General features: G+C 42.1%; 1 protein-coding gene across 1 annotated transcript; it reads right to left on the reverse strand.

Annotated features, from left to right (window-relative positions):
- Window positions 1-974: 974 nt before the first annotated feature.
- Window positions 975-8,251, reverse strand: spry4 (sprouty homolog 4 (Drosophila)). Its single transcript, XM_034550632.1, has 2 exons — window positions 7,982-8,251; window positions 975-5,535 (listed from the first exon to the last, which is right to left on the reverse strand). The coding sequence occupies exon 2, from the start codon at window positions 5,482-5,484 to the stop codon at window positions 4,333-4,335; it is 1,152 nt and encodes a 383-aa protein (XP_034406523.1). The 5' UTR covers window positions 5,485-5,535; window positions 7,982-8,251; the 3' UTR covers window positions 975-4,332.
- Between the last annotated feature and the right edge of the window lie 10,189 nt (window positions 8,252-18,440).

Consider the following 18,440-nt stretch of genomic DNA (forward strand, 5'->3'; position numbering starts at 1 on the left):
TGCTGTCTCTTCACTACTTTTCTCGCACACTCAGTGTCGTTCATTTGTTCTACTCTCCTCTCCCAGGTGCACTCGGGTAAACACCCAGGAAACAAGCGCAGAGTGAGGAAGGGCATAAGGGAAGGAAGAGTGCCTCGGGGGTAACAGCAGCACAGGTGGGCTGGGGGATGGGGGGTGATGACAGTGTGTGTGTGTGTGTGTGTTTGTGTGTGTAACAGGAAGGTTTTGTTTGCTCCAGCTTCTTAAGGAGGTGCTTTGGAAAGAAAGGAATGTTACACATCCAGATTATAACAGACCACCCCTATAAACTAGAAGGAAGTCAGTTTAACCTGTGAGTCAAACACACACACACAAACATAGCAGCCATCAAGCATAAGCTCTAATATGAAGTGACCATCTGTCTCATATTACATCGTCCAGAGGAAGTCGCTGAATTATTTCCTGTTGCTTATGTAATGTTTTCTTTCAGTTTAAGGTCAAGCTGCTTTATTTGACCTTCAGTGACCTACCAGTGTTTTATACGGAGCAATCTATTCAGACACAGGAACCGGGGGACCTCAGGAAGTTGAAGTGTTGATGTAAAACTAAAGCCCGTAAATGTTGTCTTAGAAAATTATTAATAGTTTAACTAAATAGCATCTAGTAACATACATATCTTCATAATCTTACATGGGTACGGAGACGGTAAAAGCAGTTTAAAAGGGATTTCTGTACTAAAATGCACTTTACATATGCACGCTTATTGCAGGACTTAAGCTTTTACTCATATTGAACTTTTTGGCCTTATCAAACTTTAATAGTAGAAAGTGTTGATTCATACAATTATCTCAATACGAGAAGAGTATTTGTTATCCAAAATCCCACTGAACGTGTTGCTTAGAGTGCATGGCACTTGTATATTGTTGTGTGTGTATGTGTGTGTGTGAGTGATTTAGGTGAAAACTACTCACAAAAGTAACGACACAACAATCTGGTATATTTAACAATATATATTTCCATTGTCAATGTACATTCCTTTTCGACATAAGCTTTCTTCACAAACAAAAAGTTGCCATCTAAATAAATACTATATAAAATAGAACTTCAAAATAAATATCTATAAAGGGAACCTTTTATATGAGAGATTTTTTTTCTTTTTGTTATATCTAAACAAAACAAAAGCACAGATCTCGTTCTTAATCCCAAACACTGACATTGCAAAGGCATAAAGGAATGGAGGATCATCACCCAGCTGTATGAGACCTTTCCTCTTGTTTGGATTGAAAAAAAAAAAAAAATCTATCCCCGCAAAATAAGCGACACAAAGGGGTGTGGGTGTGTAAAAGTCACAGCATTGTAGCAGAGGCAAAAAAGAGAGAAGAATAAAAATGTTTGAATCATTGAGTTGTCGTTGTTGGATGATTATTCCACACCTTGAGCAGGCTAGCGAGCACATAAAAAAAAAGTATAAAGCTAATGCGAAGTGAAGAGTATTACTCTTACAGTGACAGATCTGCGTAATAAAAGAAAAGAAAAGCAGCAACTGTTAAAAAAAAGAGGTCCACTGATTAAAAAGATGGCACGGAACTACAAAATCCAGAGGAAAAACAAAGACTGGGGGGTGGGGGGGTGGGGGATAACAGACGAGAAATGGAGAGAAAGAGAGACAGACTTGTCTTTCTCTCCCGTCTCTGTGGTATGACAAGTTTATGCACAGCAGCTGTGTTTGTCAATCAAGGCCAGGGGTGTTTTGTTGGACTATTTCTCAGGGAGGAAGGAGGGAAGAAGAAGGAAGAGAGGAAGGGGGAAAAAGCAAGAGAGAAAAAAAAGAGGGGAGCGAGCTGATACACTGAGCAGTAACAGCAGGAAATGGGTTGATCCGGAGAGGGGTAGCTTGTGTTCCCTGTGGGGATTCAATAAGTCCACAGTCTGTAGGACTCGGAGAGGAACCAGGGAATTAGCTTAGCATCTCGACTGCTAATGAGCCATGGATAGCATTAACAGCAGGAGCTTTTTTCTTCTTCTTCTTTTTTTGTTATTGCCCGGCATACTTTTCTAAATCAAGTGCTAGTGATAGATAGTCATTTGTGTTACCCCTTCCCGAACCTTCCTCTTGCCACACTCCCTCTTTTTATTTATTTATTCTCACAACCTCAAAAACATCTTACCCTCAAAATATATATCTAATATATTCTCTATATATTTTGTACTGAATTGTAGTTATAACGTACCATGCAATCTTTCAAGGACATTTAAAAGTCTCTTCTAAAGAACACAAATGTTGTGAAACTATTTACAGCAAATAACATTTCACCTGCATAGCTCTATTACTAAATATATCGTCAAAACATTTGTGATTTTTGCCGCCCACGTACGCCTTTACCCAGTCACACAATCATTCTCTGTTTTGGCACCTTTCTCTCGGACTGAATTGCTAGGTTTGAAAATATTGCCTCATACATTCAAGACTAAGGACAGTGTGTTTTTTTTCTTCTTTTTTTTCCTGTGTGATACCAGCTTTGTGCAACAAGACAAATACAGATATGAGCTAAGTTAGGCACCCTAATGGAAGTTAAGGGTCCAACATGAAAGAGAGGTGTGTGTTATGGAGCAACAAAGACAGTCTGCCTTTATGCCAAACAGAAAAGGCCATCTGTATTAAAGGGCAGAATGCCTTTAAGAACCAACTGCCGTCAACTCCATTTGGCAAATGTGCATAACAACTGTGATCACTCAGACAGCGAAAACAAGCTACTGTACGCTAGCTTCCTTTGGCAAAGTCCTAAGAACATCATGCAAGCCACAAAAATAGACTTTAAGAATAAAAGACAGACTATCTGACTAACGCAGCTATGCAGCATGATTAGAATTTAATGAAGACACTGTGTGTAGAGGGGGCTTGGGGGGTGTGGACTAAATGTGGTGCACGCAAACGTAATGTGAGATAGCTGAGGTGGTAGTTAATACTGTGCTTTAGTACATTAAGGGGTTTGCGTCTTCCTAAAAAGGTTGTGCAAGTGGCAGGTTTGATTTCGACAAAGGCTGACTAGATATAAACACAACAACAACTTTGCTATGCCTTCTCTCCCCTTTCTTCACTCTCTATCACTTGCATCACCTCTCCTCTGGAAACCTTATGTTCTGGTCAGTTTGTCGCTCACTTAGCTTACTTGTTTTAAATTATTCACTATTGCCTTTTTGCCCCTAAATGTTTCTTTGCCTTCTTGTGCAAAGAGGAAGTAGACCAGGCTCTTAGGCAGTTTAGAAATCAACATGCTGTAGGCCAAGTTCTAGAGAGGATTACTGAAACAGTCCCTGAGAAGGTTGGGTGTACTTTTTTTACACAATTTCTCTACGACACATCAACTTCTAGCATGGTGGCTAACCATTAGACTAGAGCATGCAGGTCATGACATGCATTACCTCTGAGGTGATTGGTGAACAGCATTCAAAAACCTTTAGAATCTCTGGGATTCACCCCCTAAAAACAGGAAACACACAGTAAAGTGACCATCTCTCTCTCTCCATTGCTGTACAACTGCTTATGCACAAGACAGAGTAAGAATTATGGAAAATTACTAATATCTTTAAGTCTCACAAAGGCTCGTTTTTACAGCTCCTCTGTGGAGATTAATACTTAGAGATAAAATGTTAGCATTACCAAGCTAGCATCTTTTAAGCTAAAAGAGATAAAATGGCGACAGTAAAAGGTGGTGTTCATCATAATCGTGGAGAGAGTGAGTACGTGGTGGTTTCACTCTTGCTGTGGCCTATCATAAAGCAGTATAGGTGATCACATGTTGTCGTGTTTGTTCAGACAGACGGACACTGGGCTGTCCTTTTGGGGGGTAGGGAGTGGGGGGGGGGGGGGGGGGTAGTAGGGGAGCGTACAGATATTTATCTCCATCAAATACCTTTTATGTTATCTGAGGATCAGCAACCAGCTTCTGGTTAGTTACTGTTACAAAATTAGCTGAGAAATACAGAGCAGCAGAGAGGTACAATGACTTTGTGCCTTCAGCCATCTTTGCGAAACAACACAAACACCAGTCCCACAATCTTGTGTCTTCTTCTTATTGTGTCACTCTTACAAACAAACAAAAAAAAAACATCTCAGAGGGCCTGCTAGCTATTCATACTAGCCAACTCTTTCCGAACAGGCCGCATTTGATCATCCAACATAGGTCAAGAAGCCATTTAAGTACCTTTGTTTTACATAAGTCACCTTCCAGTAGATTAATGGGGTAGTTTAAGGGGTTGGTGTTGGATTGTCCTTTCCATAGAGAGCAAGCAAGTACTATATGGTCCTGTCCATTTCTTAGCAAGGCCAGCGCGAGCCAGTTTGGTCCACTATCATGATCCCTGCTGCTGCTTCTCTAGCGTCCCAACCTTTGCTTCCACGCCTCCGTTTTTACACACTGGGGCCGTCACGCCGCCCTGTAAGTTCTTGCAGCGGCAGCCGGGCCTGCTAACATTGTCGTAACACTTCTGTCCCAGTTTGGCCAGACCTGTAGCTGGCAGGTAGCAGACCAGGCAAGGCAGGACAACTGAAAGGGCCGCCATGAAGGACCAGCGTGCACAGCAGTTGGCCTGGGAGCACGAGCAGGGCTTGTCGGCACAGGAGCCCTCGTCGTCCTCATCCTCGGTGCAGTGGTAGAAGATCCCTTTGACCAGGCACATGCAGGTGGCTGTATCCACCAAGCTCTGAGCAGAGCACAGGCACTCCTGGTTGCAGACCCAGCAAGAGGGTAGGGTCCGGGGGAGCGTACACTCCGTGCATCGGCACTTCCCGCAGTGCTCGCAGAGAAGGAGGTGCTTCTTCTCGGCCGGGGAGGAAGGGATCAGCGCCAACCCCTGCTGGCCTCCAGTGGTGCACACGCCTCCTGCAGGCATCTTTGCAGACTTGAGGTCCAGCGATTTAGAGGAGGCGCAAGATGAAGCAGAGGACGAGGAGGTGAGGACTTTTGATTCAGAGGAAGTGAAGCAGCCTGGAGTTCGGGTTGTGATTGCGTTGACGGGGCCCTGGTGGGGGTGCAGGTTTGGGTGGTGGTCCACTGTTGGGGTGGGGGCAGCGTGGTCCAACAGCCTCTGATCTGATGAGGTGCTGCTGCTGCTGCTGATGGAGCTGGGCCTCCCACTGAATGAAATCCAAGGGTGGGTGGTGGTGTCCTGGTGGGGGTGGGGGTGGGGCTCACACCTGCCCTGCTGGTGGTGCTGGTGTTGGTGATTGTGATGATGGTTGTGGTTTGCCCCGAGGAAGGCCTCCTGATTCTGACCAAGCCAATTAATTCTTCGGTTCACAGACTTCTGGCTGGGGGGCTGCTGAGAGACGACGGCAGGACTGTCGATGTAGTCGTTCTCCACATGCGAGGACTTTATCTGGTCGATGGGGTAAATGGTGAGAGGGTGCTGCAGGCGTCCGTAGGGCACTCGACTGTCCAGCAGGGGCTGGGATATGAGGGAGGAGGATACGCCGGGGATGTGGTGGGGAACCCTGGACTCCATGTGTAGGCTGGTGCCTTGCACGTCTTCACTCTAAAGCAGCATTTAGCAAAACTGCAAAAAGACAGACACACAAGAGACAGTTATTACCGGTTGCATCTGCTGTTGTTTAAGTTCCCGTTGATCCTCTTTTTTTTCTAAACATCGTAGCGAAGTTTATTAAGAATCAAGGGTGACAGGGAAGACTGTTATCTTTTACATGAAGTTAACATGTCACAAAACTGTCTGAACACATTATTTGAGGGTCATGTTGTAAAGTGTCATTTTTATCAGTTTAATTTCAATTTCCGGCTGCTTTTGCGTTGCTTCTGTTGATGACTAAGCATCGTTTTGTCATGATTAAACTACTACTACTACTTTCAACATGAATGAGAGTTTTACTAGATTTAAAATCAACTCCTCTGGTTAACATGTTAAACTGACTGATATATTACATGAAGTTTTCTTCACCCAAGACAATTAATAAATCTTTAAAACCGCAGCGGCTCAGTCTCTCAACCAAAACCTCTTTCCAGGCCGGATTTCTGCAGTAATCTGAATGTAGAGTTTCCAAACGATCTTGATCTTTAGACTGAATACCAACAGGGTTTCAAACCTCCTCTATTCTAACTTTGACATTAGAACAATAGGAGTTGGACTCTCATCGCCTCCTTTCCAAAGACCAGGGAGCACCAGAGAGCAGGGCTTGCATGCAAAAGACTCAAAGATGCAAAACAAAGCAGAGAAAAGAGAGGCTGCCAGCAATGGGACTTCAACAACACCAAAACGAACGCAAGAAGCAAAGAAAATTAAGTATCTGTATTGAATCCCACATTAAAAAGACAGTAATACAATTGTATATAAGTGTGTCGTTTGTAACTTGTCTCTCCATATATGTATATAAACACACATTTCAATCAGTGAAACGGGCCCAATCCGGCAAATTTGTGAATGGATCTGATTTTGTGAACCGCAGTTTTTGTTTTGTGAATGAAAGCTGCTGGCTGCACTCGGTGTTGCAAGCATGAATCAATGCGCTCCAGTCATGATGAGCCTGAATGAAATCGGTTTCATCATTCATTTCATCGACGGACTCTCGGCAGCCGGCACATACCATAACCTGCTTTATAGAAAACAAAAAAGAGGGTTGAAGACAAACGACGGAGCCCGACCGACATTTCCACTGACCCACATCTGCGGTGTTCAGTTAGCTTATTGCAAGACAGCCCGCACAAGCTCATGCAGACCATACGATGCATTATGGTTCGCATTATTCTTTCAAGGCAACCTGGATTTTTCCGAGGACCCGGAAAACTCGTCGTGCTGTGTAGCTATATTACTGCTGGTTGATGATCTATTTTATGAATACCAAAACAAAATGTCAGTAGTCGACACAGCTCTGCTTGACCGTCGGCTCGTTATTCTCCGTATCCTCGGATGTGCAGAAGCCCGGTTGAGAAACCTGTTGCGACATTGCTGGCACCGACACAAGCGCTTGTGATCGTCAAAATATAGACCATTACAAGCTCCAAGTCGGAACGGTGCGTGCTCAAGTGCGCGCGTGTGTGTGTGTGTGTGCCCGTGTGCGTGCGCGTACCTCCCTTCGATATGTGAATGGACTGACTCATAAAACCGGAGGCGGCCGCTCGACATATTCAAATAGCATGTCTATAAAGGCATCGCAACCACGTATTCCTACAGCTCACTCATAATATCTGTACATTGAGAATAATATGACATTGATATATAAATCGGTACACTGTGTGCCACCAGACCAAATTGTAATCGGCATCGGTTACATGCGTGTAGTTTCGATGCGTATACCTGGACGGTATCGCTCCTGGCAACCGAAATAAACGGATTAAATACATATTTGTGTATTTTCTGAGAAGTTAGCCGCACGAGACGAAGACACCTGACACGGGCGACGTGGTGCGCCAACCAGGCGGAGAACGAGACACGCAAACAGAACCGCCCGAGATATGCTACAACATATACGGTCTTCAGAGTGCACGAGGGGTTTCAACAGAGATTGAGATGTGGATCTGTTCCGCTGGGCTTTTGGTCGTGACAGTGGCGTTAAAGGGACGCCGCACACAGCCACGCGTTGTGTTGCTTGAAATACGTGTAACGCTGTCAAAAAGAAAAGAGTGGCGTTACGAAGAAGTCGCGCTTTAAAACGCGTCGCCGTCCGTCCGTCAGTCGCCCTCCCCCTCTTCCCCCCCCCCCCCTCCTCAGCCCTCAACCTTGCCTTTGGTACGGCATCGGTGGTTAAATATTTACTCAAAGTGCAAACACTGGTTGGAGAAACAGCTTGTTGCAAAATAGAGTTAGCAAGAGCGCTTTGGTGCCTGCGATCCAGTGGCTCGAGAGTGGCGCGCGGGCAGCACCGGGGCGAGAGAGTCGGGTTGTGCAGCCACACGCTCACGAGACACACACACACACACACACACACACACACACACACACACGGACACACACACGTTTAAACGATGACAGAACACCAGAGGTGAGCACTTACTCTGGTTTCAGGACACAATTCTCATCTCTTCGTTGCGCACGACGTTTGCGCGCAGCCGATAGTCCAGTCCAAGCGAGTGAGTAGCTCCACAAATGTTGAGTAGGGATAAGTCCAAACGTCTGGAGATTATATGAGCAAAGTCATGCGAAAGGAGAGCGGATCTCCTGCACTATTCTCCACTCGCTGGTGCGTAAAAGGCGACTGCGGTTGTGGACGCAGAGCTTTGGATATGATGTTGCAACCACCGAGGGGGAGGGAAGTGAGTTTTTTATGAATGGGAGGGCAGAGGAAAGGAAAGGGACGGCACTGCGCAGATGCCTCGGCTTTTTTTCTCTTTTTTTTGTGAATGGGAGGGCAGAGCAACTCGGGAGGGCTGAAATGCGGAGGTTACATTTTTATGAATGGGGAGGACTCCGTATGGCATTGCGCAGGCGCGATGCCGATAATTTTATGAATGGGAAGAAATGGCGAATGAGGCGTGTGTGAGAAGGGGGTGAGGAAATGGGGAGGTGGGGGTTGTTTTTTTTGGTCACAAGGGCAATGTCAGGACTGATTTACATAAAGCTCGTCGGCTGTGGTGCCACACTCGCTTTATTTTAATCTGTTGATTTATTTATCTATGCAGCTCGCGCTTCCTGCAACATGTTAAAAGATACGTGATTACGGTGCTTTTGTGTAATAGATCAAGGGGTTGGAAGGGGGAGGGGTGGTGGTTGAAGGGGGGCTAAATCTGCAATTTATTTATTTATTTTTCCATTGCTGGCAAATCTGATCTTTAATATTTTTTCGATGCTGATGGATGGGTGTCAAACTGTCTTGTGAAAAACACGAATGCCCTACATTTTAGGAAACAAAACATCTTACAACGGCCATTAATCGTTAAGGAATACAAGGGGGTTTTATGAATAAAGTATATAGTGTGGAGGTTGGCTTCTATTTTAATAAGTCTATCATCGATATCAAGATAACCCTTTCAGATCACAGGCCTCGGTTCAATTAGGCTAAATAATGACCGCTTGTTTTCCTGTTCTATCTAAAGCTGTCTATAGCGAACAAGGACGTGCCCTTCCTTCCTCTTCAACAATGCGAGGTATGAGCTTCTATAGAAGTGTAAAAAAAAAAAAAAAAACACAGAGGAGAAGAAGAGGAGGAGGAGGGGGAGGAGAGGAGACGAACGAGTGGGGGGGTGGGGGGGGGGGGTGGGGGGGGGGGGGGGGGGGGGGGGGGGGGCAGGAGGAGGAGGGGGGTTATAACGCCTACTCTGAAACGCAAACCAGCATGAGGGCTGGCAGGATTCACAAAAGGACAGGATGTTGTTGATTTGTACCGAAACCACACGGAGGAAATGAGTGTGAATTTCCTTTCTCTCTGACATCCCTGTGTGTGTGTGTGTGTGTGTGTATGTGTGTGTGTCTCCCTGCAACCCCCCGTCACCACTCTCGCCCCCCTCCCCTCCCTCAGTTTGGGGCTTTTAACCAGTCAAAGGTTAACAGTTGCCCCATTATCCGTTTGCACACATCACCATGGTAACCACTACACCTCCAAATTGGGATTATTGTTTTGGAGAAATGCTGGAGACAGAGAAAGAGTTGGGGAAGGAAATAATTTAATTCATTTGTATTTGATAAATCCGAATTACAGGTAACTGGCAATATATACCTGTAACACACACCGGGGAAAAAAATAATTAAATCAACTGAATTAGCTTGTCACACTTTATGGTGCATGTCCTCTATTTCCTATACTATTCCTTCTAATACATGCCTGTAATAACATATACGGTTGTGGGACTGGCATGCTCAGTGACCTTATCATGCAGGTGGCATTTTATGTTTCCCTTTTGCACAATTTGAATTGCTTATTGTTAGTTAATAATAATATCTATTAATATATGAAGTGCAAGTAAAACTAAGGCTAGCGAGTGTTGTATTTGCTGATTGTCAAGCCCTTTGTGGCAAATTTGTGATTTTGAGCTATATTAATGACATTGACTATTTATACAGCTCTTTTACACAGTACATGAACAATAGAAATATGAGAATATGACTGTCTACATAAATAGACTCTCAGGCAGACTGTTATGAGGTTTTAGCCATGATATTGTATGTTGATTCTACTCTACAGTGTCTTGTGTTCAACATTTAACCGAAAGTAACTGCAGGCTAATAAGTATATAGTGTCACTGAAATCGCCAGTACAGTATTACAAAACTGTTTGGTGAAAAAACAAGCTGATGCAACCCAAACCTGTTAATCTTTTCAATAACAAAAGTAGCAATGCTCTCAACAGTGGTCCGGAGGGACACAAGCTAAATTGTGATGCTGAGCAAGAGCCGTTTATGCAGGATCTTCTTTTCTCAAGACTCAAATAAAAAAGTAAGCCAAAAAATGAGTATGTATTAAAAAAAAAAAAATCATGCCAGTTCCTCTCTCATTATCCTCACATTTTGTATTATCTCCCTGTCTCTCTCAGACACATACTGTAGATGCTTGCAGATTTCTGTGCGCAGCTGTCTGGCTTGCAGGCATGGCCCACATGAAGCGCTTGTTGAATTGTAGATTTCTTGTCGCTGTGATCATCCAGGCATACATGCACGGAAGGGAAGGCCTAGATTTCTCTCCAGAGTCTTCCCTCCCTCCCAGCCTTCCTTCCTGCCACATCTGTTGGCTACTGCTGTGAGCTTGAGATTTCTAATGGACAGCCCCATCTGCTTCCACAGCAGTTTGACATGTTTTTTTCTTGTCATACCATTGTGCAAATCTAACCTTTAAGCCTCTGCATTAATCTTATTTCTACTAAAAATATCCAGTTGCACTGTTATTTCCAGCTATTGTTTTTCATCCAGACTTAACCACAGATATCGCTGTCTCAATCAAATTACAATGTCAATAGCCTTCTGGTTTATAAGTCTATCACTTTTCTCTAATCTATTGGCTTTGTCAGTCGTGTATTTCCTGATTGCCCCGAGACACAATAACTTAAGAAAAGCTGGTAATTGTTCAATGCATGTGTGTATTTGTGTGTGTGTGTGTCTGTGTGTGTGTGTGTGCTTAAATGCAAATCACAACGATGGCTCTACAGAGAGCTCACAGCTCACATCAAAAGCTTCCTGTTGCAGGTGAGCCATCATTTACTCTCCCCTTCTTGACGCGTCACAATACGCATCTCTCACCAATTAACAGATGCGTGGGACTGGAGCTGCAGTCGACTTCCTGATGACTTTGAATGCCTTCAAAGTGCATTTCACACCAGGTCACCAAATCTGCACAACTTTCCTCAAAGACACAACATAAAATCCTAAAGAGAAGTGACGATAATACAAAACTAGACTCATGAATGTATCTTAAAAGAGGAGATATAATGTTGTTTTATGGTATTTAATAAACATATACAACATACAGTAAACAGTATAGCTCATTGGACAATTTTGAAACATATTTCTGGAACAGATGTGGAGCAGCGGCATTCATTAATATGCCCGTTTATTTAAAGTTCATAGATTCAACTTAAGTTCTTTAACGTTTCTCCACCAAAAGCATATGACACAATTGTAGCAGTAGAAAAATGTCTGTGTCTAAGATAAATGCACACGTTCGAAGAACAGTTGCAACCCCACAGAAAACTCCATCTCTCTTTAGAGTCCTGTCCCTGGTTTGACAAGTCTGCTTTGCTCACTTCCTGTAAATATTTATTCTGTTAAGGAACATTGAGCAATCCTATTCTACCTTCTAGCTGTGAGCAGTGGTCCTCTGATGCATTCAGGGGGGCGGTTCCTCCTCCATATCACAACAACTCTGCTCGCTCATGACGATATTCTTCCCAGTTGTGGAGCAGAATGTTTGTTCTTCAAGTTTACCAAAGGATGTTGATGCACAGACGGATTAAAGGGACATTGCGAGGTGCCCCTCAGTGTTGCTTATCGTCAGTGTGCAAATTGTTGCATTAAAACAGAATATTGATTCGCAACCAGAGAATTTTCTCTTCTCCAGTGGATTTTCAACATATTTGTTTTAGAGAGGATGTAAACAGCCAAATGGGAATAAATTGTTGTGAAACTGATCTTTGATAATTTTGTCAATAACCAGCAAACTGCCCATCAACGGGAGTTTGTTGCCACCGCTTGAAAAAAACTAGTTGCAGTTGAAATAGTTAATGATATAAGTGCAATGAAAAAGATCTGGCGAGAAATTCAGTTTAAAATATGCAAAAAAATAACATTATCAACACAATGTGAAGAGCGTTGCTGTTGTTTTAATGCCATCGATGTATCGTGCTGCAGGGATATCTATTGTGATGAGATTGCTCACCAGCTGGCCAGGCCTGTCTTGTCTTGCAATAACACTTGCACCTCGAGAGGTGATAGTGAGTCCTGTAGCTTCCAGTCCAACATGAGAGGACTTGCTCTGCTGTTTGTTAACTGGTTGCTTTTATTTATTTATAACTGATTACTGCAATTGGATCATTTAGCGAGTCATTAAATAGTGCACCTTTAATGCAGCAGTTGAAATAGTATATAGTAATGTAACAATTGAAATAGTTAGTTAGTTAAACAGCTGAAATAGTAAGCTAAAAGTATTGGATATGTGGTTGAAATAGTTTATGGAAAGCCGTTGAAATAGTAAGCTTTAACTAAATGTAAAAGTGACGAATGGACAAAAGAAACTAAAATAAATGGACAAGTTGTCCCCCAGCTTCTGCCACTCCAAGTGGTAGGCTGTGGGAACAAATGAAAACTTGACAAAAGCAACCAAACACTGTAAATTAAATTATATAAAAACTGTATCAACATTCTCTCACGTGTAAGTGTAATTTCTAATAAATTATTAAGGACATATTTGGAACATGGTGGGTGGTGAAGATGAATGGGTACTTGAGCTCATCTGAAATGCCTGTGGGGGTCGGTTACCACTGCACCACATCACGAGTACTTGTGTTGTTTTTGTACAGTTTTACCGTCAGGATGGGTTTTTCCTTTAAGCAGTAAAGTAGACTAAGGGCCAAAATCCTCAGAATTAGCAAATGCATTGAAAAACAGTCAAACTCAAACTGAGAAAGCTGAGAGCTGCGCTGTAGAAAAGTCCATAGTTTGCCTCCAGTAAGAGGCGTATCTCGACAACTAGGCCAGGTAGTTTCCACTCCTCAAATATTGACTTCCTTGCTGCCCGCCTGGTCAGGAGGTGTGTTTGTGTGCTTGGGAGTCGGGAGAGGTGTGCGGTAAAAGAGATAGGAAGAGGGGGTGGGGGCGCAGGAACCTGTGGTTGTATGAATATGTGTGTCCACATCCATCAAAATAAAGAGTTAGATGACTTTGGCCTCCCCTTATTGCACCATAATAGGCTACATTAGATCTAATTCACTTAGTGAAAAAATTAAAAAAATTCCTGTAACAAAATAACAGCACAGAGGCCAAATGAGCTATAGCCTCGCTATTATATTACTTTAAAATCAAATATATATAAATAATGTGTTGTTTGTGTGACATTTTGATACTCATGCACCAGTTTTATTATCTGGAGAGTCTACCATATGTTTTTAAATCCGCTTTGAATTCAAGTTACAATGAATAAAACATTGGTGAAACAATACACATTTTTCAGAACAAAGGTCGATTAAAAAAATCACCTCACAATCCTAAGTCTATGATGTCTTCACTCTGACTTGGGTAATGCTTTTTTGCGTGAGAAACGCATTAGTAAATCCTACAAGTTTTTTATTGGATGCTGCATGTTTTGAAGGTTAATTTTAAACTATTTATTTTGCCTCTAATGTTTAAAAAACACAACTTTATTCCACATTAGTCTAAAATGATCTTTTGCACGAGCATTTGACATTTTGAAAGGTCTTGTGACTAGTAATTTGCCATGGTTACGCAGAAGGAAATGGTTTTTGTGGCTTCAGATAGTCACACCCATTGTCAGCAGCAGTCTATCCAGATCAGCAGCGCGCCCATAGGACGTTGTTGTTTTTTTGTTCCGGGCAGCCATCCCAGGAAATGTGGCCTCACCTGGTCTGGGTTGGTCATACTTCTTACTTAAGACAACTTCGAGAAGCATATGCCATTTAGCAGAAGCCTTGCTCTGTGCTATTACTGGCAAGGGTGTTACATTGAGCGTAGGCCCTCAAAATAGTTGCCTCAAAATAACTGCAAACAGTCTACAGAGCCCTATTATGAAGATTTGTCTCAGAGAATGCCTTCTGAACAGATTATTACAAGCGGGGAGAGCACAATATTCAATTTAAGGTCAAGTACTGATCAGTTGACATATGCTTACATGAAGAAATTCTTGACATTGTGACATTAAAACTCCATCACAATCATTTTTCTGTGGACTCACATGAACACTTGAGGATCCTTGGTTTGGAAACAAATGACCTTGAGGTCAGTAGACTATATTTTCACTGGATGACACAGACACGGTGTCCATGTTGACAAGCATCAGTCCTGCTGAAATGCTTTTGGGCGAAACCCTGTATCCATGTCAGCTGCCGGAGCGCTGCTCTGTTGCTGACCCTGACCTCTGAACTTCCTGGGGTGGTGGAAAAGCGATGAAAGAATTTCCCTGTAGGGATCAATAAAACTATCTCATTAAAACACTGTGATACATTTTTACCAGGGTTGGTACGAGAGGGGATGCTTTGGACTTTGGACTAAATTTCCTCCATATCGTTGTTTATACGACTCCCTGAGTTCATCAGAGCAGTACCGGAAACCAGCAGTTTAGTTATGGATGAAAAACACAAAGACATACTGTACTTCCAGGGTAAAATGTAAACTAGGTGTCTTGAATGTCTTGAATAAATAGAAAAGTGTCACACACGAAATATGAATTGATAAACTATCTAATCTTACTGCACAATGCTGGCAGTTGTTGTTCATGGATTCGGTAGCTAGTTTGACACCTCTACACTCTTTCATGTCCCCTCTCAAACCTGCTCATCATATGCTATAATCCCATTTAGAGTGAAATAGACCATTTAGCAGGGTATGCTTTAGGGCGTAGCCACTTTGTGATTGTCACTACAAGGCGTTGTCCGGTTTGGGTGTTGTCCGACTCTTCGTCCAACAACTCTAACCCTTTCACGGTGTGTTTTTAGTTTGTGAAAGTTAATTAGCCGTGTGCCTTGCATGAATGTCTTATTCAGTATTTGGTTGTCGTTAGCGCCACCCTCTTGTGTCACTTCTGGTTGCAAAAAAAATCAAGACGCCGATGACCAAAATGCCAAACTCGAGGCTTCAGAATGTCCGTCCACGACCCAATGGGTGACGTCGATGTGACTATCCACCTCCTAAATACAGTCTGTGAACCCTCGTTGCATCTTTAGGACTGAGCATCATTGAACACAACAACAGTTGGCCACAGATTCTCCTTTGACCACATGATGTATTTCGGGACCTTGTCTCTCAAAATGTTATGCTCTGCACTTTTGGATCTTCTCTGAACCCTGATACACAAACAATCTAAATATATGTGCACAGCCAGACATCCATGAACATTTATGCAGCATACAGTGCATGCAGAAATCTCACACATGAGAACGCACATCCCTAACTTGGCCTTCTATCCCTGTTTCCATAGTCAACCGGCTGGTTGATATTATGTCTAATTCCAGCCATGTAATTAGTGTGTAGCCTGTTCGGGTTCTGTCTGGGTCAGTGTTGCATGTGTGTATGTGATTGTGTGTGTATGTGTGTGTGTGTGTGTGTGTGTGTGTGTGTGTGCATGATGTTAGCCAGCAACACAGGATGGGATGCTGTTCTAAGCTGAACCACAAATGGAGGGCAAATAAAAATGATCTTACTCACACACACACACACACACACACACACACACACACACACACACACACACACACACACACACACTTGTGCCAAGGATAGCCAACTAGTCATATGCACAAATACATAAATAGCAAAGAACAACCAATTTGGGGTGAATGCTTTTTACCAGGCCGCCGCAAAATATACACATCACTCATATTAAAACTCATGGATGAGCCAAACTAAGCAGGCAGACCGACAGCAGCAGAGTTTTGACTTTTAAATTGAGTTGAAATGCTAATGATCCCTGTCCCCACAAGTAGTACTAGGGTAAATCAAAGAAGAAAAGTTATATAAATAAATCAAAGCAACATGTGTGGGCTCCATACTGCTGAAATCAAACTAATTCTGACCTAAGCGAAAATCTTCAAATATCCAATTCAGAGGGGGTAATAATGTCCAAAGTCTTAGAGAAATGTGTTCATCTTTTGCCGTCCATAATGCAGAGTTGATTTTGATCAAGGTTTCTATGCTTCATTTCATTTATATGTTACATTTAGGTGATATATTATAATTTCACTTGTCAGCTCTGTTATATACTGTAGTTACTCGGGATGTTAGTACTTTGATTTTCTACATTTTAGTATAATTCTACTGGTACTTATGTCTATTCTTCACATTGGGCAAATACAATCTGTTGCTCTCCTTGAAGCTTTCCCTTAATTGAACAAAATACCTATAGTGAGACAAGATATTGTCCGGATTTAAAACAAGTTTTACTTAAAAAGTAATTGTGATACCAGTTAATTAACCTAATCTAGAATAATGGCCTTTACAATTATGCTGATGCTTTAATATGTAACCTGCATTTTTCTTTTGTCAAGGTTGAACATATTTGAACTACTTTAAATAACTGAACTACTTTAAATAACTTTTAAAGCATACAGTGGCATGGAATGGAAATACACCTCGTAATTGTCCTTAAGTACAGTATTTGAATAAATGTACTTTTCAGTTACATTTCACCACAGAATATGTGTGTGGTACACGCATGCAATTGTCTGTGGCATATGCATGTGTGTGTTTCTGTGTGTGTTTCTGTGTGTGTTTCTGTGTGTCTGTGTGTGTGTGTGTGTGTGTGTGTTCATCCCTGGGGTGCCTGGATGATATGTGCTCACAGCGACACTTGGAATGCCCAGAATGTGAGAAATGGCGAGGAGAAGCGAGGGCCTTTGAAGCCACGCCCCTGATGGCAGGTCACGCTTCAGTGATTGGTCGGTCCCTAGAGGTCGGAGTGCAGTCGGGGTCCTGTCATTCCTCCTCTGAAGAAAGGTCGAAGGTCAACTTCCACCGGAACTCTCCTTTCCTCCTCTCGCCCGGCGGGGTTCTTCCAGCTTAGACGAGAACCACAAAGTCAAAACTAAAGCGTTTATTTCATCTTCATCTGAACAGAAAAGAAAGCCTCATTCCTAAAATCCATTTGTCTCAACTTTATATGACTACATGTATACAAACATAATATAATATCTAATCAAGTATAAATATATTTCTGTGGTTTGAGTTTAAAGCATCAAACCTATAATCTTAACGCTTTCTCAAAATAGTCAATTGTGATCAAATGATTCTGTCCTGGTACATCTGCTGTAGGTGTTTAAGTGATGTGTCACATGAGTGGAGCTCTTATGCTGCCGAGGAAAGGTGGAATATGACTATTGCAAACTATTTACAGCACACAATAAATAACAAAATAGAATCGTTGAAAAGGACTTTAAATTATTTTGTTATAAGTTAGAGGAAGAGAAGAAGGGATATTGAAAACATACGCAGAAACCGGGTCTAATCACCCTTTTACACAAGTTAGCTAGATCAAATTATATAAGAAAAAAAGACACACCTGTTGTATTTATTTTTCTAATTTTTACAGATGTGTCAAAGACTATAGATAGGAAGAGCCATCATGATACAACCACACTTTTCTTTTTTATTTAGAGCTTTAAATGTTTGATCTCATACTCAAGGTTTGTGGTTTGAGGTTTGAGAGTGAAAATATAAAAACCTTCTCTTTGGAGTGAGACCGTGTTTAATTTAGGGCTGTCCCAATATCAGATTTTTACGACATAATTAGCCAAAGAAATTCACAATAACAACATCATCGCAATATCTCCAGAAAATTTGAAAGAAAAATAATGCTTTTACTTTTTTTTGTAAGAAATAACTCTCAAAATACGAGTGTAGAGAGTTGGAGAGAGAGTGTGTAACCATTACTGTATATATAACATCATTTCCGAGGCGCTGTAATCATATCTGTATTGTAAACATGATATACTCATATCTGTATTGTAAACATGTTATCAGTATTTCCTTTTTAAATATCACAATTATTGTTCCTGGTATGTTCTAAATGTATCTGAATGAGACCACTGGGTGATTTCTTGTGGAACAAGATATAGCGCCTCTTTCTTTCATTGATTTTCCTCTTATCGACTGTGTGCTTGTGATGCACTTGCATGTAAAATGGATTAAGGATGTTAGTGTTTTTTAACTTTGGGTTGAAATGGATCAGAGCTCAAAATGTGCCAGTGTTTTTGTATCCTCTTTCAAATGTTTTACCCAGAGCTGAATATTTTACAAAGCACCTATCGGACACTTATTTGGTGGAGGTCTTTTTATTTTTCCTGTGTTACAGTGCTGAACCTGTCT

The sequence above is a fragment of the Cyclopterus lumpus genome, chromosome 14 (assembly GCF_009769545.1).
Source record: "Cyclopterus lumpus isolate fCycLum1 chromosome 14, fCycLum1.pri, whole genome shotgun sequence".
NCBI lineage: Eukaryota > Metazoa > Chordata > Actinopteri > Perciformes > Cyclopteridae > Cyclopterus > Cyclopterus lumpus.

Coding starts and splice junctions, on each gene's coding strand:
- spry4 (XM_034550632.1), bottom strand. CDS start 5,484: ATGGAGTCCAGGGTTCCCCACCACATCCCCGGCGTATCCTCCTCCCTC.